At 40.5% G+C, this 21,912-nt stretch overlaps 2 protein-coding genes across 2 annotated transcripts in view; one reads left to right on the top strand and one right to left on the bottom strand.

Moving 5' to 3' along the window:
* Nucleotides 1-6,238, bottom strand: part of LOC124117788 (sulfotransferase 1B1-like) — a 10,612-nt gene extending 4,374 nt beyond the window's left edge. Inside the window, exons 1-3 of the mRNA XM_046479798.2 lie at nt 6,117-6,238; nt 2,121-2,307; nt 400-720 (exon numbers count right to left, since the gene is read on the bottom strand). Coding sequence (XP_046335754.2) covers nt 400-720; nt 2,121-2,283 — 484 coding nt within the window. The 5' untranslated portion in view covers nt 2,284-2,307; nt 6,117-6,238. The remainder of the gene's footprint in view (nt 1-399; nt 721-2,120; nt 2,308-6,116) is intronic.
* Nucleotides 6,239-8,165: 1,927 nt separating this feature from the next.
* On the top strand, nt 8,166-21,565 carry LOC124117782 (N-acetylglucosamine-6-sulfatase-like). Its single transcript, XM_046479793.2, has 12 exons — nt 8,166-8,350; nt 8,897-8,956; nt 9,655-9,858; nt 10,567-10,632; nt 11,460-11,558; nt 11,968-12,138; nt 13,821-13,903; nt 14,578-14,696; nt 15,470-15,573; nt 17,627-17,839; nt 20,447-20,563; nt 21,330-21,565. Exons 1-12 carry the CDS (start codon nt 8,234-8,236, stop codon nt 21,486-21,488), a joined length of 1,512 nt encoding a protein of 503 aa, XP_046335749.2. The 5' UTR covers nt 8,166-8,233; the 3' UTR covers nt 21,489-21,565.
* Nucleotides 21,566-21,912: the final 347 nt, after the last annotated feature.

Below are 21,912 nucleotides of genomic sequence, written 5' to 3'. Positions count from 1 at the left end.
GTCCATAAGCATCACATGTGGTCAGTCTGTTTCTCAAATAAAACATTCATTGAATGAGGGATGAATTTGGTTAACAATCATTTTATGTAAAATGCTACTTAGATAAGTCCAAAACATGCAAGATGAACGTTCTGACAACTTTCATAACACTTTCTTAGATAGATCTCCCCAACATTGAAATATAGCAATGTCAAAAAGAGTTTTGTCCTTTGAAAGTTTAGAGACACTTAAATAGAAGCTAAAAATAAGGACATTACATATTATATAATTCAAATTAAATGAAAATACCTCATGAAAATAACCTAAAAGCAATGCATATATGGCCGACGTATGTGATGATATCTATGACTAAACAGTTAACGCAAACATTCATCATTGCCATGATAAAGTTAACTGTACCTTTTCCTTCTAGAAACATTGGAAGCCAATCCTGCCATTGTCCCATGTAGTCATAGTGACTGTATGAGGTATGCATATTGTACCAAGACACGGCAACATCTTTAGGATCTCTGATAAGATAGATTACCCGGCATGCCCCTGTTTTGAGAGCTTCCGGTAGCACCTGAGACTGCAGGTGCGTGTTTAGCACCCGCGGAGATGGTATTGCTTCTAGAGTGGGGATATCAGAGAACTCGATCATGTTATCTTCCTTCTTCTTTTGAATTGTGACGTCATTGTTATTGAGTAACATGCTGACCAGTTCAAAAAGCCAGTGGGTACCTGAAAAAAACCAACCAGGGTCACTAAAAGCAAAGTGAGTGAGTTAGTTGGGTTTTACGCCGCCTTTAGAAATATTCCAGCAATATGACGACGGGGACACCAGAAGTGGCCTTCACACACATGTATATATGTGGGGAACGAACCTGGGGCTTCCGCGTGACAAGCGAACGCTTTACACTAAGCTACCCATCGCCCCACATTAAGCATACTAGCCAACAAGAACAATACACACATGAGAAAAAATAATAAAAGTTTAAAGGTCGAAACTTGATAATGATCAAAATATAGAGATGAAACGTTCGATGTTCTGAGCCACTACACAACATATTGCATAGCAACACTGAAGGCGCCGGAATTCGCTGTCCAGAGCTGCGCCACTTCAGAATCCGATGATCGTGGATTCGAAAATCATATTTGTCCTACTCGATCTATCAGACACCAGTGCTTGTGTAGGTCATCAAAGCGGTAAATGTTCACGACCTGGGCCCACTTGCACAAAGCAATCTTAGCGCTAAGATCGTTTTGTGCAAGTGGGCCCTGCACCTGTTTTGGCTTTCTTTGCTCCTTCAATTAACTGAAATACTGTTCAAGGAGGTGGTAAACCAACCTCACACACTCACTTGGCTGCCCTTATTTTGACGACCTTCTTTCTTCTTTCACATATTGTTTTCATTTTGCCATTGCTGAAATATTTCCATGGGTTGAAATAGCAGGGGATTAATACAGAGTAAGTAGGCTTAAACTCCCGTATTAGCATACATTCGCATTGTACCCATGTCGGGATTCGAAAAAGGATCTTCGATATGAAGAGCAATGCATGGAATACTGTCCTATCCGGTGAGGTGAGCTGAGGGGAGGAGAAATGAAATAGGGTTTAATTAAACCTCGAGTACAAGATTATTGCACTTATAAACTGATAAACAAAAGATTGAAAACACTTGAAAATTGGATTTGACCCAAAACTTATCTAAAACCTCAAACAATGCAAACGTAAGGTCCATAACACAACAATGATACCGGTATCAAATATATCACCGCAGTTGTCTGTTGACGCGCCTGCTCGTGTGTTTGTGGCTCCTTGTACAAGCCTGGTTTTACAGTTTCAGGCCAAGGAGATACCATGCCGCAGTTTAACATGGATATTACGCTCAGACACATTATGCTGACTCCAGTCCTTGTTTTATCCCCTTAATGCTGAGCATCAACCTACAAGTACTATCTTTTACCGCACTAAGGTATGACGCGGCCGAGGTATAGAACCATCGGGCAGACGCTCTATCCAATGTAGCACGGAGGTGGTTACTGGCCTGTGAAGCTATACACATGAATAAGTTAAGTGTTTGTCCGAAATGACAATTGTCACTGGTTCATTGGATATATTCATAAACATATTTTCTAACCTGATCTCATCCAGTTTATGATAATTACATCATCTTCTCGAATGTGCAGTTTGTGACATCCTCTAAATACATCTTCCTGGAAAGGGGTAGGTAACCAATACCCATCGATGTCACGAAAACTAATACAGTTGCCTCCCTTGTCGGGTACCCGGATGATGGACATTTTGCCGAACTAATGTGCGCAAACCTGGAAAATCAAATGGAAAAATTGATTAATTTCGCCACAACAGACCCACTACTGGGCTCCTTGTTCACACACGTAGTTAGCCGATTTCTCGTAGACTGAGATTCAAGGACAGCAATGGATAAGCATACATTATAGGGTTATAATCAAAGGGGCCACAAACACATATTCACTGGTTACATTTTTTTTCATTTTTATTGAAGAATGCTCTGAAATACCATAATAAACATTAATTTTAATACATTTTACATTTGTAATGTCATTGGTCTTTAATACTTCTTGGGTCTCCCGAACCTCGGAAACGTCAATATAGAACATCATAAAATAAGAACATTTAGGATCCATTATATTATATTACATTACATTACATTATACCTTGATACCGGTGGATGATTATGGGCACCGGAAGCTTTCGTCATGACTCTCAAAGAAGTTATTAAAAACTAACACTATTTATGACAGTTATTTATAGATTTTAATCGTCACGCCGAAGACCCGGGTTCGATTCCCGACATGGGTACAATGTGTGAAGCCCATTTCTGGTGTCCCCCGCCGTGATATTGCTGGAATATTGCTAAAAGCGGCGTAAAACCTCACTCACTCACTCACTATAGATTTTAATGTGTTCTTTTGACCAGGATTTGTGACCTTTTTGATTATGGTGTCCGTGGCCCTTTCAACCTGTGACCCTTTTGACCTGTCCCCTACATCAGTTTCGAATGACAAGAAACAGAGGACTAGCTACGTGAAGAGAACATCACTGGAGCATTTGTTGGATGAGTGTTTGATATTATCAAAACTTGACACTTAGCAAACTTTGAGTAGTATCGAAATACGCGCCTGTGAGCATCCAAGCTGTAACTCGGCGCTATATAAATAAATAATATTTATTGCATTTGTTTATGAAGTAAACATGTTCTCGCGCAATAAACAAACCAGAGCAGCTTGTTATATTTTGTTTCGACCAAAACAAAGTGTCGAGTTGTAGCCTGAACCGCACACCGAATCCCAACATATACGAATATATGCATATCGTGACTAACGTATGCAGGTTAACACACGTATATACCAAGGAGCATTAGGGTGTACTAGTATGTACTAGGTCATTCGGATGGGGATACAGCACTGGAATGTACGTCCTTTCTGAACATAATCTAATGAGCATCATTATGGAATTATGTCACGTGACGAGTGTCTGACATTTTCAGATACGTTAATATCTGGTCGAGGCACAGCTGTGCTTACTGAAATCATACAGTACACTCTGTTTGCTAGCTGTTTCACGCTGCACTCCGCAATAGTCTAACCATATCATAGCAGCGTGTAAATAATTTAGTCTCCTACTTCAACAACTATAGAGTACTGGGAACCTCATCCTACCCGGGATCCCCACTTGGATAAAACGCTGAACCTTTCATATTAAAAACAAATATTTGTCATTCTTTGATAAATTAATATCAAATGAACATAATCTGAATGTTTGCGGAAAATGTCAATCAATATTGGATTGTGACTTTAATTGAAAAATGATATTACTGTCAATAGAGATAAACTCAAGGATGGAAGAACTTTTAGATTTTCGATACAGATTTATTCATAGAATGATCTACACAAAGAAGGGACAATCAACGAATCTCGTAGATAACAGTGTTTGTACCTTTGTGTGTTTGTTTGTTGTTTAACGCCGCACTCAGCTATATTCCAGCTATATGATGGCGGTCTTTAAATAATCGAGTCTGGACCAGATATTTCATTGATTGATATAATGATCATCGATCTACGCAATTGGGATACGATAACATACATCAATCAAGTCAGCGACCCTGACAACCTGAACCGAAAATAGATATACTTACTTGGCCACTTTTATTCTCAACCTTTGATTCTTAGATCTTTGATGATAAATGCTATGTTTGATTCTGATTGTGTGATTCAACCTTAAGCTTGAAATATGCCACCGTTTGTTCACATTCTTTACAATTGTTTTCACTTTTATTGTGTCATGCTATTGCAATTTGAAATATGTCTTCACTGAGTACTGTCGCACTTTGCAATTCAGGGAACAATATTTATCATCCAAAAATGGTTCCCGCAGGAGATATCGCTTGGGTAAGATCAGCGATATCTATATTGTAGATATCGCTGCAATGAAATTGCATCACAATGCTTTGCAGACCATTGTGATGCCATTGTTACCATGACGTCACAATCAAATGACATCACTAAAGCCTCTGCTACTGAAGCTCTTAGCAGTACTTTTTCCACTTAGGACACTGCTTATTACTGTCTACAAACTGAAAAAGTTGGAAGAATGATGTTGGATGATAAATAAAATCTCACCCTCGTGTCTTTTGATATCAAATATATCAACACTCGTTGATAAAAGTAGAAAAACTCCTCGGCAAGCCTCGGACTGTTTCCACATTAATCAACTCAAGTTGATATATTTGATATCAAAAGACACGAGGGTGAGATTCTCTATTAAAAACAAAAACAAATCTATATACTTTAGGGAAATCGGTGAATATATTTCTAATGGTAAAATCCAAGGTTCTACTGAAATGTGTTTACCCGTGTACAGAAACGGAAAACGGAATGCCATTTTACTACAATATATAACTGAACATCGTGATAAACATACATTGTATGATAATATACTTGTAAACGCGGTTGTTTACAAGGCATCAGTTGTGAAGTTGATTAATGCTGACTGTCGCGTTAATCAACATTCAGACTTGAGATCGTGCAGATAAACAGAATCAGCAAAGTGGTACATTTTCGGCAACGTCATGAAGTGTAATGTTAAATTTATAACAGTGATTTGTATGTTTTTTAATGCTCGTCTTTGTCCTAACTCGCTTGGTAATGATAACCCATCCTAGCCAGACAAACTTGTTGGGAATGTCACAATATACAATAAGGTGAAATGGGTTTCGACGTTGCGTTCAAAACAGATTGACTTTCCCCGGAGCGGAAAACAAATAAACCGCGAGGTAGAAAATCGTCTGTGTCGATTGAAGAAACAATTCAACCAGGGACTAAAGACACCCATCCAATTCGTGGATGCTGTAGGCCATCTGATCAAACTTAGTGATAGTGATAGTGACTTCATTAAAATGGTTTCAATGTGCTCCATATAGGTTGGATCTTTGTTTAAAAAGATGTGCCTGTCATATATTGGTCTATATTTTGTTATTAATGTACCTCAATAAATTATTCTCTCCAAACTGCTTTGTTCTCTGTTTGGGTTAATCCATTTAATCAACAAGGTAACAAGCAGGAGATAAGCTGTGCACTCAATTGTGAACTTCTTTGTTATGAGCTGAAGGGTCTATGGGACGTAGGGGTGTTGGGAGAATACCCTCAGACACAGTGTACTGACTCGGATCCAACCAGTCCATGTTTATCTCCTTAATGCCGAGCGCCAGGCAAGATAAGAAGTGCCATCTTTGTACTTCTTTTGGTCTCAGTCAAATAGAACTGCTAATTATTATCATAAATAAAGTGCAAAATCACGTCTGTGCTCACTGATCTCACTCAAAGTCAAACTTAAGCTCCAATATAGATGACAGGGTTATTTATTGATATAAACCTGAAATGGCATACATGCGAGTGCTTTTGTTAAGGTCGCATTAATAACTTGATCATGGCATCAGTGGTAGAATTCCTTACCACGGTATCTCGCGATGACGTAACATCGTGCGTGTATGAACATTTTATTACAAATAACGTTTAATGTGTATTTTACATCCTTAGAATGTTTTCAAAATGCTTACATAAATATCACGTATTTAATTCCCTATTGTACTTACCATTCACATTAAAGGGTCAACGTCCTTATACAGATGACGGGTGTTTCACAACCCAGGAACCAGTAAATGCCTGATGGAAATCTCGCGTTGATAACGTGATCAGCATTGGGATGCTTAGTCACGGAAACGTGCGAGGAGGTACCTGTTGATGACCTGAATCGTGTATGGCAATTTAAGATATAACCTCGTCTGAATGCAAAGACCACGTGATGGAATGAGGTAATTAAACCTACGGTTGTCGTGTTGGAATGTTCACACATGAAACTGTTCAAAAGCGCGGATATTCTTTCACGAAAAGTTTAGTATTCAGACAACTGGTTTGAAAACGTATCACCGAGTGAGTTAATAATAACGTCTTATTTCGTTTCCTTTTCAAATACCCGATTACATATAAAGGTCCAAATCTGTTATTTAAATTTGGTCGGGGTGCATTCCGCCTTCGGGGTCCAGGTCCACGTATGAACAATATCTACAATTGAGTATACTGGCTGTGTATGTCTAACTTGTTCATGTTGTCAATCACTGGTTCGCCCGCCACAGGATGTCGTGGTGTAGCAAGCCCCAGCATAAAACTCTATTTACTCCTTCGTTTAATGAAACCGTAAAACGCATATTTTTTTAATAATAACTCACTCTCTCCTGTTGGTGCGCGTTGGCGTGAATGAAGTAGTGACCATGCTTCACGTCATGATAATTAACATTTGTCGCCACTCGTCGCTTTCCGTAACCCGCATTCGGCTTCTTCCGTGAAGACACGAGTGGTCACGAATAGCCAATTACCAATTATGGAAACACAATAAACACTTGTCAATGTTTAAAAGTGTTGAGGGGTTAATCCTTCTTGAGTGACGGTGACTAGACAGAAGATTATCGACAATCGCCACCACCTTATTTTCCGGGGCGCGGGTGACCCAGTCATCTTAGGTGCCGAAACCCATTGTGCAGAGTTGCGTCCCTTGGGCGTGCCAGAATCCTAAGATCATTGGTTTGAATCCCAGGTGCGTCCTAATTTTTGGTTTGGCAGCACCGTACTCACGTTCATGGGTTTCACCAAAGTGTTAAATATCTAAGACCTTGCATCACTTTCGACTGCAGCTTTCTTGGTAGTAGTAATACATGCATTTGGGGTTTTACTTCAGCTCACCTTAAATGCAAGTATTATTATACTACTAAAATGGTAGTGAGCTAAGTCTATCCAAATATGTCTAGGCCATACAAATGCCTACAACAAACAAGCCACGCCAAGTTGTTCGCGCGAAGTGTGGACACCTCAGATGCACGTCTGCGTGTTGACATCACGTCACAGTCACGCGATATAAAATCATGCCTCTCAAACTGAAATGTACTCGCAAATCTAAATATAGCACAGGAATTTACCTGGTTACGACCAACGTCCGAACTAAAAGTTACTCTCAGAGTTTCACTTTACTCTTGGCTAAAAGTCACTCTCAGAGTCATTATGATTACACTCCTAAGTGTAGCTCTTGGCTAAGAATTGTTTTAGCGAGTTAAGAGTATTCTTCAGAAAATTCTGAGAATTTTTATGAATACCGCACCAGGGATCGCATCTGGGGGTTCATAAAAATCGCATGTACCCTTTGGTAATATCAGGTCACGAGACAACAGTGTATTGTTTCCGTCATCCGGACGGCATTGTTGACGCCATTTTAATCTTATTGTGACGTGAGGTCAGAATGACGTCACACTAGAAACGACGTCATAGCTGAAGATTGTTGACGTCATTCGACCAAGTGTTTTTTCCGCTGTTGCGACTTGCTGTCCGAATAGGTAAAACACTAAAATTCGTCTCTGTATGTCGACAACATCTTCGGTAATAAATAGAACATTATATGTCAATACATACTCGTATCGTAAACATAGTATGGCATGAACACTTAAATAATATCCTCTATATATAATTACAGTCACCGCATCACAGTCAGATTGATACTGCAGGTGACAACACTATAGTCTACACACATGTGTGAGTAATATTCAGAAACAAGAGTCCCTAAACTAGCTAGTCACGACTGCGTGATTCTGATAAGATTACAATAAACTAGATCACATCTGGGTCGTTTTTTGGACAGGCAGATTTCCCAGCAAAACTTGCAACAATGAAACTAACTGCAGCTATATTTCTGCTTCTTGTGGTATCCGTGTATTGCTCAGCTCAAACTCCAAATATCGTGTTTATCCTGACGGATGATCTAGACACCGAGATTGGTGGCATGGTGAGTAGTTGTAGTGTACTTGAAATATGTACTGAAGGCACAGCAGTAGCGAACATGATTTGACAAATTCTTATCAATATGGGTTTAACAACCTCAAACACACGAGCATTTCCGATTTATAAAGCCTTGAGTTTAAATTTTCGCTTTTAGACAAAAATGAGTTGGTGAAAACTCTGTGACCTCATTAGAGAATTTCGATGAATAGGAACCGTAATATTTTGAGAGTTACAAAAACAGACACATTGTGGTCGACTGACTATTTGCAATTCGCATCAATAACATAATTGTAAAACACGACTATTTTGCTCTCAGGTTGTTGTTTTTTTTGCCGATGTTTGTAATTAAAATATGAGTCATGCTCCAATATAGATGAAAGGGTTGTTTCTTAATATAAACCTGAAATGGCATACATGCGAGTGCTTGTGTTAAGGTCGCATTAATAACTTGATCATGGCATCACTGTTGGTCAAGGACCTGTCTGCATCGTTCGATGAGATACAATGATATTAGATGGTATTAAATAAAAAATGTTTGGGCATCTTTCAGACACCACTCGAGAAAACAAAACGACTCATCGGTGATAATGGTATCACTTTCCTAAATATGGTACGTGGCGTTAGGGTGTTAGACAGACATTCTTTATTTCCTCCAATAATTGAAGAGTGCTTATTATTATTGATAGTCAGCATTATTGACATCACATTTTATAGTTCAGCGTTGTCTGACTTTGTCTGGTACATGACTTTTATATTATCATTGCACGACGCCCGTGTACAGTACTATTTCTGCTCGGGCATGTTTTTTCAACACTTGTACTTGTACATGTAACCGCAGTTATATCATCTCTGCATTCACCAACAGCACGAAAAATAAGTTCAACGATACATAGAAAGTAATCATTTTGAAGATGAAATAAATGCTTCATTCAGAACGTCAGTATCTATAGTATGCAGAAGCTTTGGGTAACCTTTACAGTATATGTTTATGTCATAAGTGATGTTGATAACACTCTATTCGGGCAAATAAAATTTTAATGTTCATTATGAGCATGTTAAAGATAATGCTACCCTTGACATTGTTCTGTAAATTTATTAAAACAATTTAACCCAGGTCCCCCCTCTTGCTTGTCGTAAGAGGCGACTAAATGGATCGCGGATGGTCAGGCTCGATGACGTCATTAATTGCGTGTCATCGTATCCTAATTGGGCCTATAGATGCTCATTGCAGTCGTCATATACCTTGTATATTGTTGAATGCGGCGTTAAACAACAAATAAGCAAAATCTACAGAAATCTTGATTGCAGTTTGTCACAACACCGATTTGCTGCCCAAGCCGTGCCAGTATTTTCACGGGGAAGTATCAGCATAATCACCGGACGTTGAACAACACAGTCGATGGCGGCTGCAGCAACACTGCTTGGCAGCAGACAGAAGAACATAAGGCGTTTCCGTTTCATCTCCAGACACAAGGATATGATACATTCTTTGCTGGGAAATATCTCAATCAGGTTACTACTGTATCTACTACACTGATCTCTCGCTATCGCAAAGTCTGGATAATAAACGACAACATAATTATCCGCCGTTAGATATCCGTTGTACGAGACAAGCGAACGTCGTTTAGACAACTGTATGTTTCCTTAACTTTGCGGTCACCAAAGCAAATGGTTATTATACTTTTGAGGTACATAATCAACTCTTAATATCTCTGTTTACGGAAAGAGGTTTCATTTTCATAATGCGAGAGTTGTGTTTTACGCCGCTGAAACACGACTCTAGTTTCATCACGGTTTTCAATTTGATGTGGGTGGAAATTCTTTTCCAGAACATGTAACTGGCATCGCTGCCATACAGTAAAACCCTGTTGGTCCTGCCGAACGATTGCCAATAGAAACATCTATACAGTGAAATACGGGGCCCGTTAATCCTGATTGCCCTATGCCGGGCAATTACTGTTTGGGACGTCTATATGAAATTAAAGCGATATTAGAGCATACCCATGATTCATTACTCCGTATACTTATTACTCCGGACAAATCAACAGAAACGGTAGGGGTTTCACATGTGTACAAATGGACATTCTGTACCAATGATAACTTTCTCTTCCATTGTTTTTAACAATATCGAACAAATTGTATCCTCGGACACGATGCTATAATACGATAATGTTCCTGATGCAGATAGTAATGTCCCACATCTGTGTTTGTCTCTGACAGTATGGCATGGATACAGTAGGGGGTGTCGGACACGTCCCCCCAGGTTGGAGCTCCTGGGTCGGGCTGGTAAGTGAATATACTGTCACCGTTTCATGTATGTAAATACATTTAAAGTGAGAGAGTGAGATGGGTTTAACGCCGTTTTGAAGGTTTTTACAGTTATGTCACAACGTGTCAGCTTAATTTGGGAGGAAAGCCCGACGTGATGCATGTCTTAGACGTTTACCACTTTGGTGAAACTCACGAGCACGGGTATGGTGCTGACAAACCTAGAAACATAATCGGGACGAACCGGAACTAAAACCCATGATCCTACTTCAGGGTTCTGGCGTGCCCAATGGACGCAACATTTAGACGCCTGGGCCATCTGTGCCCCCAAACTAATAATATATACTAATACTAATAAACTAGTAATAATCAGCCAACACTGGATATAATTAACACAGTCATATGTCGTGCTCTGGACGTTGCTAATAACATAAAGTAATATTTTTCTCCTCACATATGACGTAATCAATCTTCAATGTCGATATCAATGTTGTCTGAGGCACCGCAAAATGTTTTGCTGAGTTGCGTCCCTTTTGCGTGCAATAATCGTATGAACATGGGTTTGAATCCTAGATTATCTGATTCCACTACTACTGGTTTTACTTTACAAGCCTGGATTTCCTCCACCCTGGCACCATAACCCTGTGTCCTTCATACACAGAATTATGTCTAAACTGTATTCGACAAGCCAAAAAAAGGCATCTTCACATCCGTTTGGGGAATGCAGGTTCTTTTACTTTCTTGGTTACAAATAAGCAACATAACAAAAGCCCGAAGCGAGCGGGAAGCAGAAACATAATACTATATTTTCGGCCTAACCCTTCTCTGTTTGTTTCTATTTGTAGGTGGGCAACTCGGTGTATTACAACTACACACTTTCTGTCAATGGAACAGCAGAAACCCATGGTCATGACTATACCAGTGATTATTTAACAGACGTCATTGTAAGTTGAACAACCCTGTGGTACCTTGCAACATATTCTGGTCTTAAGAGGCGAATTAATTGATCGTGTGATCGGGCTCGGTGACTTCGTGTCGTCGTACCCTGGCGGGGTGGAGCGCTGCCCATGATATCAATCAGTGGATTGTATGGTCAAGACTCAAATATTTACAGACCGCCGTCATATAGCTGCAATATTGCTGTGTGCGACGTTTAACAACAAAGAGAGAAAGAAAACAAACAGAAAGTGTACGTTGTGGGCCATTCTGTGTTTGTCAAGCAAGATTTAAAATTATATTTCCCCAAGTTAACATTGTATTTCAAAACCAGGATATCACCGATATCCTAAAAGATTTTTCAAAAAGGAATAGTAAAGCTATTTTATTTGATGCAGGTGTATGTTTGATTTAAAGCATAAACGCGCCAAGGAGTTCCTGGGAGACAAGACAAATGACAGTTCCCCGTTCTTCATGATGCTGTCCACTCCCGCCTGCCATGACCCCTGGGAGCCGGCTCCACAGTATGAGAGCAACTTCCCAGACATACAGGCTCCACGGTTTGGATCCTTCAATACTCACGGAAAGGTAACACTTACAACAAACATTTATTTAGACACACACGTGCATGCGCGTCGCTATGTAAGTGCAATAATCTTGAACGCGACGTTAAACCCTATTTCACCTCAGCTAAAACTTTCTTTGTAGTTTTAGAATAGTGTGTCATATTCACCCGTCTGGTAATGGTCCAGGTATGGATGTACACCAAGAAACATTGAATCTTGATATTTCAGTCAAAGTAAACAATTTTCCAGTTATAACACCGCGCTTTGTTGGTACCAATGGTCAACAATGTTGCAGTCATATCACTGTGGCTTGGTGATACCCATTATCAACACTATCCCTGTTATATCACTGTGGCTTGATGATACCCAGAGTCAACAATATTGCCGTTATTTCATCGTAGCTTGATGATACCCAAAGTCAACACTATTCTAGTTATATCACTGTTGCTTGTTGATACCCACAGTCAACAACATTGTCGTTATATCACTGTGGCTTGTTCATACCCACAGTCAACACGATTTTAGTTATATCACTGTGGCGTGTTGATACCCACAGTCAACAACATTGTCGTTATATCACTGTGGCGTGTTGATACCCACAGTCAACAACATTATCGTTATATCATTGTGGCTTGATGATAACCATACTCAACAATATTGCCGTTATATCACTGTGGCTTGATGATACCCACAGTCAACAATATTGCCGTTATATCACTGTGGCTTGATGATACCCACAGTCAACAATATTGCCGTTATATCGATGTGACGTGATGATACCCACAATCAACCATATTGCCGTTATATCACTATGGCCTGTTGATACCCACAGTCAACAATATTGTCGTTATATCGCTGTGGCGTGATGATACCCACAATCAACAACATTGTCGTTATGTCGCTGTGGCTTGATGATAACCATACCTTACTGTGGCTTGATGATACCCACAGTCAACAATATTGTCGTTATATCGCTGTGGCGTGATGATACCCACAATAAACAATGTTGTCGTTATATCGCTGTGGCGTGATGATACCCACAATCAACAATATTGCCGTTATATCACTATGGCCTGTTGATACCGACAGTCAACAACGCTGTCGTTATATCACTGTGGCTTGTCGATACCCACAGTCAACCATATTGTCGTTATATCGCTGTGGCTTGTTGATACCCACAGTCAACAACATTGTCGTTATATCGCTGTGGCTTGATGATACCTACAGTCAAAAACATTGTCGTTATATCACTGTGGCTTGTTGATACCCACAGTCAACAATATTGTCGTTATATCTCCGCGGCTTGATGGTAACGTGACCAGGCTGGTCGTAACTCATAATATCAATGACTCTTTCGCCTGGTCCAGACACCAGATTATTTACAGGCCGTCAGCTTAAAGCTGGAAAGATGTTATGTGAGGCGTTAAATAACAAACATACAAACAAACAATACAGGAAACCTTGATTTCAATTTGTCACGCCACTAGGTTGTTGTCCAAACAAATAAATGTGTCTGCACCATGGCCAAACTCGTTCATATGTGTGCATATTTCGTTGGAACCTTTTCTGTTATCCCTTCCAGATCCCAAAATCCATGGATATTATGGATCAATCAACACTGAACAGGTGACCTCCAACAAACATAACAATATGTTAACGCAAAAGAATAAGTTTACTTTATGTCTAATCTTTGTTTATGTTAAGGGAAAGCACTGGCTTATTCAGCAAGCTATAACGCCCATGGACAACGACACTATCGCCTTTGTTGATGACGTGTACAGAAGAAGGTACGTTCCTTACAATTGTTCTTGGTAGTTCAACAAACCTGACGGGATCCAGTTAGACCTTTTGCATAAAGTGCACACACTTGAATTGCAGATTCATCTATATATATGTTTCACTGTTATTGTTTCTTTGCGTATTTGTGGGTATTCCGAGAGATGGCGTATCATCGTTCTCCCATGGCGAGGGAAGATGTTTCTGCTTGGTATTCCAGACCCAAAGATTATTTACAAGCCCCAGTTATATTGCTTACTGCTGCAAAAATCAACAGACAAGGCCACCTCCGTGGTCTCGTGGTAGAGCGTCATGGAGATCGGAAGGTCTGTGGTTCGATCCCCTGCCGCGTCATACCAAAATACGTTAAAAGATGGTACTTGTTGTTACCCTGACTAGCGCTCGACATACATGCGATTAAAAGGACTGGCCAGTATACTGTGTCTGAGTGGGGTATCTATGTTCAACTGGTATCTCAGTGGGTTAGCATGGAAATGTCCGGACCAGTACAAGCACACACACACACACGCGCGCACGCACACACACACACACACACACACACACACACACACGCACGCACGCACGCACGCACGCACGCACGCACGCACGCACGCACGCACGCACGCACGCACGCACGCACGCACACACACACACACTTTCCTAATGTACATTTGTGCATTTCAAGATGGCGGACACTCCTCTCGGTTGATGACATGGTGGAAGATTTAGTGAACACGCTGGAAGCTAAAGGACTCCTCGCTAACACCTTTATCTTCTTCTCCTCCGACAACGGCTACCACACAGGTATGCTTGAATTAAAACTGTTATAGGCTAACGCTGTGGTTCTTGGGAATTTAATAGAGAAATGACTATGAAAGGTATTTTAGCGCGACAAGACATTCATTATGAGCAATTCGAATTGATAAAAGAACACTATTGTATCAAGGATTGAAAATTTATCTCCGACTGACTCTTACATTATATATAACTACTGAAGATATGTTTCTAAGTAAAATTGAGCGCCTGCGCCTCTGACTGCTGGTGTAGTGGATAGAACGTCTGCCCGGAGAGCGGAAGGTCGTACGAAAAGGGGGTAATTGTTGTTAACCTGCCTGGCTTTTGGATTTAAGGGGATAATACAAGGACTGGCCGGCTCTAAATGGAGTATCCATGTTAAACCTAGGCATGGTATCTTATATCAACCGGGACAATTCCATGTAGCTGTCTTAGTGCAAGAACTAATCTGATCCCGTTAGTCGTCCCTTACGATAAGCAGGAGACCAACTCTAACACGGTAACTTCAAGGGACAATGGCCCATTTAAGAAATGGAGCCCAACTGCAAGTTATTTGTTTGGAACTAACATAATGTGCATTAGATTTTAGTTAATGATCGTCAAGGTGAAATATCATTGACATATTTTCCCAAGACTCAATCCAAGACTCACCCTGACTAATAGCCACCAAAGTGATGATACTTGAATCACGTGAAACACACATGACAGTGAAATAATCGTATACCCCACTTCACGTCACCTCACCTCACCTCACCTTATACAGCAGTGTACTGCCCACCTAGGTCAGTTCTCGATGCCGACTGACAAACGTCTCCTGTACGAGTTCGATGTCCGAGTTCCCTTGTTGGTTCGAGGCCCCGGAGTTGCAGCAGGGTCAAAGAACGAGGTGAGAAACTGCCATTTGCTTACAGGTTTTCGTAGACAAGTCCAAGCGCATGTCATTAACTTTATGAGGAAATTGTTACAAGTTGATTTCCCAGTCTGAAGGTTAACCAATAAATAGAACGTATAGAACTAAATTGAGAAATCAGTAAATAACCACGCAAGACCAATGTATAATTAACAAATCACATTGAAACACACAGAAATAGGTTCACAATCACAGAAGACAATACAGTGGGTCAAATGTGAAGCATCAGCAAGAAATAAGGGTGCACTCACGAATGTCCAGAATGAATCATGAGTGTTTTAAGTGAGGCAGGTGCACCGTTCTTGAATCCGGGAAACAGTGTTTGAAACAGGCACACAAGTCGGCGCTTTCAGATAGGTACCACTGAACAAGTAGATACGTCATAAGTTAGATCGTAAAATGCCTTGTATCGCCCTTGTCAAACAACTCCTCACAGCGGAGGGTAAGGTGTGAAACGTAGTTTGGAATCGCAACAACTAAGGGAGGCTACTCCGAGAGGTAGATATGCAAACTACCCTAAAACTCGAGATTTTACGAACGCCTCAAATTTGCTGCCACTAAGAATTATTAGAAATATACTTACAAAAGAAAAGTTACAATATATACTGCCACATACCAAATATCCTCATGAGTTTAAGAGCAAACGTGCTATGCCTTTGCATGGTATTAAGAAAGGCGGAGTATTTTATCCGTTACTTAGGCAGGCATGTTCCTAGATCAAAGGCCCGTGAAGATCCGGAGTAGAAAAGGTCTTCAGCAACCCATGCTTGCCGTAAAAGGCGACTATGCTTGTCGTAAGAGGCGACTAACGGGATCGGGTGGTCAGATTCGCTGACTTGGTTGATGCATGTTATCGTATCCAAATTGCCTGGATCAATGCTCATGATGTCATTCACTGGATTGTCTGGTCCAGACTCGATTATTTACAGACCGCCGTCATATAGATGGAATATTGCTGAGTGCGGCGTTAACCTACACACAAACAAACCTAACTATGTTGAAACAGTGTAATACTTGTACGTCACCACAAATATGCGAGTAATGTTGATAGTAGTTCGCATGACACGTTTTCATAAAAAGAAACTTTGTGTAAGTGTGAATGAAATTATGCACCACCTGAGGAACTAATTTTGAACACAATTGCCCAGTGTCTTGATGGACATTGTACAGTTATTATAATTGTGACTTGTATACGTATCATGCGTCGTATGTAAATAGATACTCGCAAACAAGAAATCAACATCCCTTGATTGGCCAGCCATTACTCAAATGTTTAAATGTCAATCGTAGCGTGAATCCAGCTGATTTTCTAACCTATGATTATGACCTGAACTTATAGGTTACGACACCTAACGTGATTTACAAGAGAAAGTCAAAGGTATAAAATAGGCCCAAGTGGTAGAATATGGAAAGCAGACTTTAAAACTAACAAAGTCGCAGATTCAGGATAGATACGGCCACTAGTTCGTTAGTCAGAGACTAGTAACAATCAAGACGGACTAGTTGTATACCACAAAATCTAGTTATTTTACGTAACAACCAGTCCGAAATTAGGTGCGGACTAGTTTGATACGACCAATGGTGTCTGTCCCTGAGAAAGAATTGTGCTATTTTTAACAAATGTACTAAAACAATAAAAGTTAAGGTCAAATCTCCGGTAATGGCTTTTTAAACTGGTGTTTACATCAGCACAAGAAGGGATATGAACTCTTATTTTGGACAATTGTATGAAATTATTAATAAAAAATAATGACATTGAATTGTATTTATATGTTTGAAGAATAAGTGAGTGAGTGAGTATGATTTTACGCCGCTGTAGCAATACTCCAGCAACATCACGGCGGGGGACACCAGAAATGGGCTTCACACATTGTACCCATGTCGGGAATCGAACCCGGTTCTTCGGCGTGACGAGCGAACGCTTTAACCACTAGGCAACCCGACCGCCCCTGAAGAATAAGAATTGTTTGATTAAACCAAATCAGTACTGTCGCAATAACAGAGCCTTTTACACATCCACTATGTTCAGGAAAACGTCCTCAACATAGACTTTGGCCCGACATTTGTGGAGTTGGCAGGTGGTCATGTTCCAGACACTATGGATGGGAAGTCTTTGGCGTCGGTGTTGCACAACACCAGGGATGATTCGGTGCCGTTCAGGACGGAGTTTCTCACTGAGTACCAAGGGGAGACCAACACCAATATATTCTCCTGCTCGCAGTGGGAGAACCAAGGAATGGCGGTATGAGTACATCTGCAGCTTTCTTCTTTAATGTTCAGTGTTATACATACAATCTCCTACCAAAAGTTCTTTGCGGTCAACGTAGTACCTCTGTCACAGGCTATTCAACAAATTGCATAGGGGTTTCATCTATTTCATTATTGAAAAGTTTACACATTTAGGTAAGAATATGTCATGAAATCATTTACTTTCATTGAGCAAATATCCTAAAACATGAACAATTATTTCCATTTGTGTGTTTAACCTTTGCTTACAATGGTTGGACGGGTTGGACGAATAGCTAGAGATACGGCCACTTTCTATATGTACAGATGTAGTGTCATACTTCTCAACGTCGGAATTGTGGTAGCATATCTTAATAATGATGAACAGATTAAAATACAAAATGCAGCAAAGAGGGTTTCGGTTATCCTGACACAATAGGGCTGGTTAGGCTCATCATCAGCTCAGGGCCCTTGCCCCCTCTACACGCAGCCCAAAAAGCGAATGGGACTTCTCCCAAGAAACGCTCCCTAGTCAAACCCACCCAGAACTTTTCGGAGAATGTGAAGACTCCCCAACACATAAGCATTCTGCATTACCTAGATTGTCAAAAGGGCTGTATTCCATGGAGCAAACCCAGGTACTCTCCCAATATCAGTCAACAGATTGGGAGGTACCAAACCTAAGGCACCTAGAACAATGGGGAATAGGACAACTTGGTACTGTGGATGCAAGCGTGACATTTCGAAAGCGAGGTCCGCACATTTGCCATGTTTTTCATCAATCTTGTGTCAATCACATTAGTGTCAAAATGGACTGAAAATTCAATGATATAAATTATTTCATTGGATTTATAAAAAATGACAAGATCAGATTTGTTGGCCTGGACACGTCTGAGGCTGTATACGGGCCTATTCCAAAGAATTTTGTATTTATCAATTTCCATGACGCCCTCTACATATTCCGGGTCGTACCATGGATGGACCTCTGTGTCAAAACCACAAGCATTGCGAAGACGGTAATGAAAGGATCGAACCACTTCATTATGCCGCTTGAGATACCAAGCCAAGTGTTGGTGCCAAAGCTGGGCATCCACTGACAATGAGTTGGACAGTCTCATTAAATTCATTACATTCTTTACATTTCATATTTACATTTTGATGCAAAATCTTACATTGACGGTTTCGAGTTAGAAGTGACTGGTCCTGAGCAGCAAACAGAAAGCCTTCTGTGTCACTTTTCAGGCCAACTGACTTCATCCAAGTGAAGGACTCTGCAGGGTTGCTGATCTCCTCAACACACTGTACATAAACTCGATGCAGTGGTCGCCTTTCCTTGAAAAACTGAGTCTGGGCCGATTTGATATGGCACTTCGCCTGGTTGACACTCATTTCTGTACCGTCCAGCAGTACAGAACTAGCAACAAAATCAACACTGACATTGAGAGTATGTCCCACATACTTGGCTCGTTTAAGAAAACTGAGGAATGCCTTGTTTACATTATGGGTCATGACATGTTTCACAAGAGGATCATCAGACAAATAAATGTGTGCAAAAGTTCTCAATACAATTCTATCATGAAGAGCCCCAACGTTTATCAAACCACGCCCTCCCATAATGATTGGTAAATATACGCGATTGAGGGAAGAGCGTGGGTGGTGGGATGTATTGTCTAACATGATTCTTCGTGTGAGGTGTCAATACCCTGAATTTCCTGTTACGTCCAATCAACTGCACTAAACGAATATGAAAGGATGGGTATAGCATAAGTATTTGTGGCTTTAACTTTATTGCGAGCGTTCAGCTCTGAACTCCAGATTTTCCTAAGTCTTCATTTGTACTCTGCCCAAAGTCTTTCCTTGATATGGGCATTCTGGAGCTTGTCTCTAACCTGCATCAAGTAAACTGACTGATCCTCCATCTTCTACCTTGCCACGTTTCAGATGATGAATGTTGCATTTGTCGAGTCCAAAGGACATGCCAATATCATTAGAAAAGGGCTCGACAAGGAGAATCTGTTTTTTAGTGGCACTAACAGATCCTCCTCTGGTAATAAGTTCAAGGTCATCCATGTAAAGGAGGTGATTAAGGGGTGTTGGGGATCTGTGCTGAGGAGGTCCCGGAAGGATTAAGGCTTATAGGATTTTGTGACAAACAGAAAAGCAAAGGACTAAGAGAATCACCCTGAAATATTCCTCTTCTCATAGAAATGGATTCCGAAGTCACCACCTGCCCCTGCGAATACATCTCAAGTTGAGTTGACTAGTAATTCATTAAAGACTAAAACAAGTAGTCGCTCGGGGAGGTCAGTACATTCCAATGACTTCAAAATCCATTCATGAGGTACAGAATCATAAGCATTGAGGTCACGTTGGTAAGCTTTAGCCTCTTCAAGGATCATTTTCTGAACTGGCAATAGATCCTTGCAACCCCAACATGCCTCTGGCTCCTTTCTGCTCCATGTGAATAATGTCATTGGAAGCGCTTTATGATGACACAAGATCTGTAAGACACCCTGTGAATAGTTTGTAATGTGTATTCAGACAAGTTACAGGGCGGAAGTTTTTGGGATCAGCCAAATCACCTTTCTTTCGGTGAATTATTATTATAATTATTATTATTCAGTACTGTCCCGTGTGGGCCCATTGCGTCTGTGAAGACTCCTGGAACAACACCTACACGTGCATCAGACGGAGTGACGGAGAACAGAATATGAAATTCTGCCAGTTCGCCGATAGTGAGGTAAAACCTAGACAGGATCATGTTGCTATTTCAATATGAATCAAAACGTTAACGCCAGAGAATAATCAGTCTCGTTTATCTGCCGGAACAGATTCCATTGCGCGTAAAAGACAAAAAAAGTAGTGAAAATTATTTGTTATGAATGGATCTCAGAAAATCAGTGATGACACCAAGGGTAAGCATGCTCTAACAGCAGCAAAACGTCAGTTGTCTGAAAGTGTTTTAATAAATCCAACAAACAGCAACAACAAAAATTAAAGATTTGTAACAAAAAAATGAATAAATAATATTTGTACGAAGTATTTTCATGCTTTCGGAACACACTTATGATAATGAATTTATAAGATACGTAATTTGGGACGTATAATATTAGGCTAATTGCAATCTAAATAAACTAAAGAAGATGGTGTAAATTAGCATTTGGTTTCGATTTCATTACAAAAGTCATCGCAACCAATCATGTCTTTAAACACTTACGTTCTAGTCCTTTTTTCCATCTACAGTTCACTGTCATATAGCGGTAATGTTTCGGACATTCATATTTGACAACATTTACCCCAATCCCGTGTTTAGCGTACCATATTCTCACACATTTTATTGATATTAATATTATTCCATTCATATAATTGTCACCACTATTTTGCCATTTACTCCCAATGAAATCTGCTTGGCAGATATTCGAGTCTGGATATTCTTTTGCGTTGACGTTTAATATTAACACAGCCTGTATTTGTGCTCTGATGCCAACTGTCACCGTTTCTTTCAGAGTTTTGAGGAGATGTATGATCTGAGCCGCGACCACTATGAGCTGATGAACATCGCAAAGTCTCACCCCGAGGAGAGATCCCAGCTTCTGGATGCCATGTCTCGCCTCGTGGCTTGCAATGGCGCCTCATGCCGTTCTCCGCAAGCAAATCTCAGTTGAATTGTGTGGGATCTGTTGAGGTGTATCCATAATGTAATGAACATTTTGTGAATGAATAAAGAACGAACAAACTGGTATTAATCTTTTTTTTACAAGTCTTCTCTGTAAAAATTTATTTAGATCTAAACACCAAATTAAACACGTTCCTTGTCCCGTAGACCGCCTCTGTGGTCTAGTGGTAGAGCGTCCGCCCGGAGAGCGGAAGGCCCGGTGTTCGATCCCCGGCCGCGTCATACCAAATGACGTTAAAAAATGGTACTTGTTGTTACCCTATCTGGCGCTCGGCATTAAGGGGCTAAAACAAGGACTGGTCTGTATACTGTGTCTGAGTGGGATATTCATGTTAAACTCGCCGCATGGTATCTCAGTGAGCTAGCACTATAAATCAGCATCAGTCCGGACAAGTATAAGCAGCCACACACAC

The sequence above is a fragment of the Haliotis rufescens genome, unplaced genomic scaffold, assembly GCF_023055435.1.
Source record: "Haliotis rufescens isolate VD_foot unplaced genomic scaffold, xgHalRufe1.0.p SCAF_6, whole genome shotgun sequence".
Lineage (NCBI taxonomy): Eukaryota > Metazoa > Mollusca > Gastropoda > Lepetellida > Haliotidae > Haliotis > Haliotis rufescens.
Note: the sequence above shows the minus strand (reverse complement) of the source record. Positions and strands in the feature narration are given on the sequence as shown.

Excerpts from the sequence above, each read along its gene's own strand:
- LOC124117782 (XM_046479793.2), top strand. The coding sequence starts at position 8,234 with ATGAAACTAACTGCAGCTATATTTCTGCTTCTTGTGGTATCCGTGTAT. Across the intron at positions 8,957-9,654 it reads GTATCACTTTCCTAAATATG|TTTGTCACAACACCGATTTG; the intron begins GTACGTGGCGTT and ends TCTTGATTGCAG. Across the intron at positions 15,574-17,626 it reads CAGCAGGGTCAAAGAACGAG|GAAAACGTCCTCAACATAGA; the intron begins GTGAGAAACTGC and ends CACTATGTTCAG.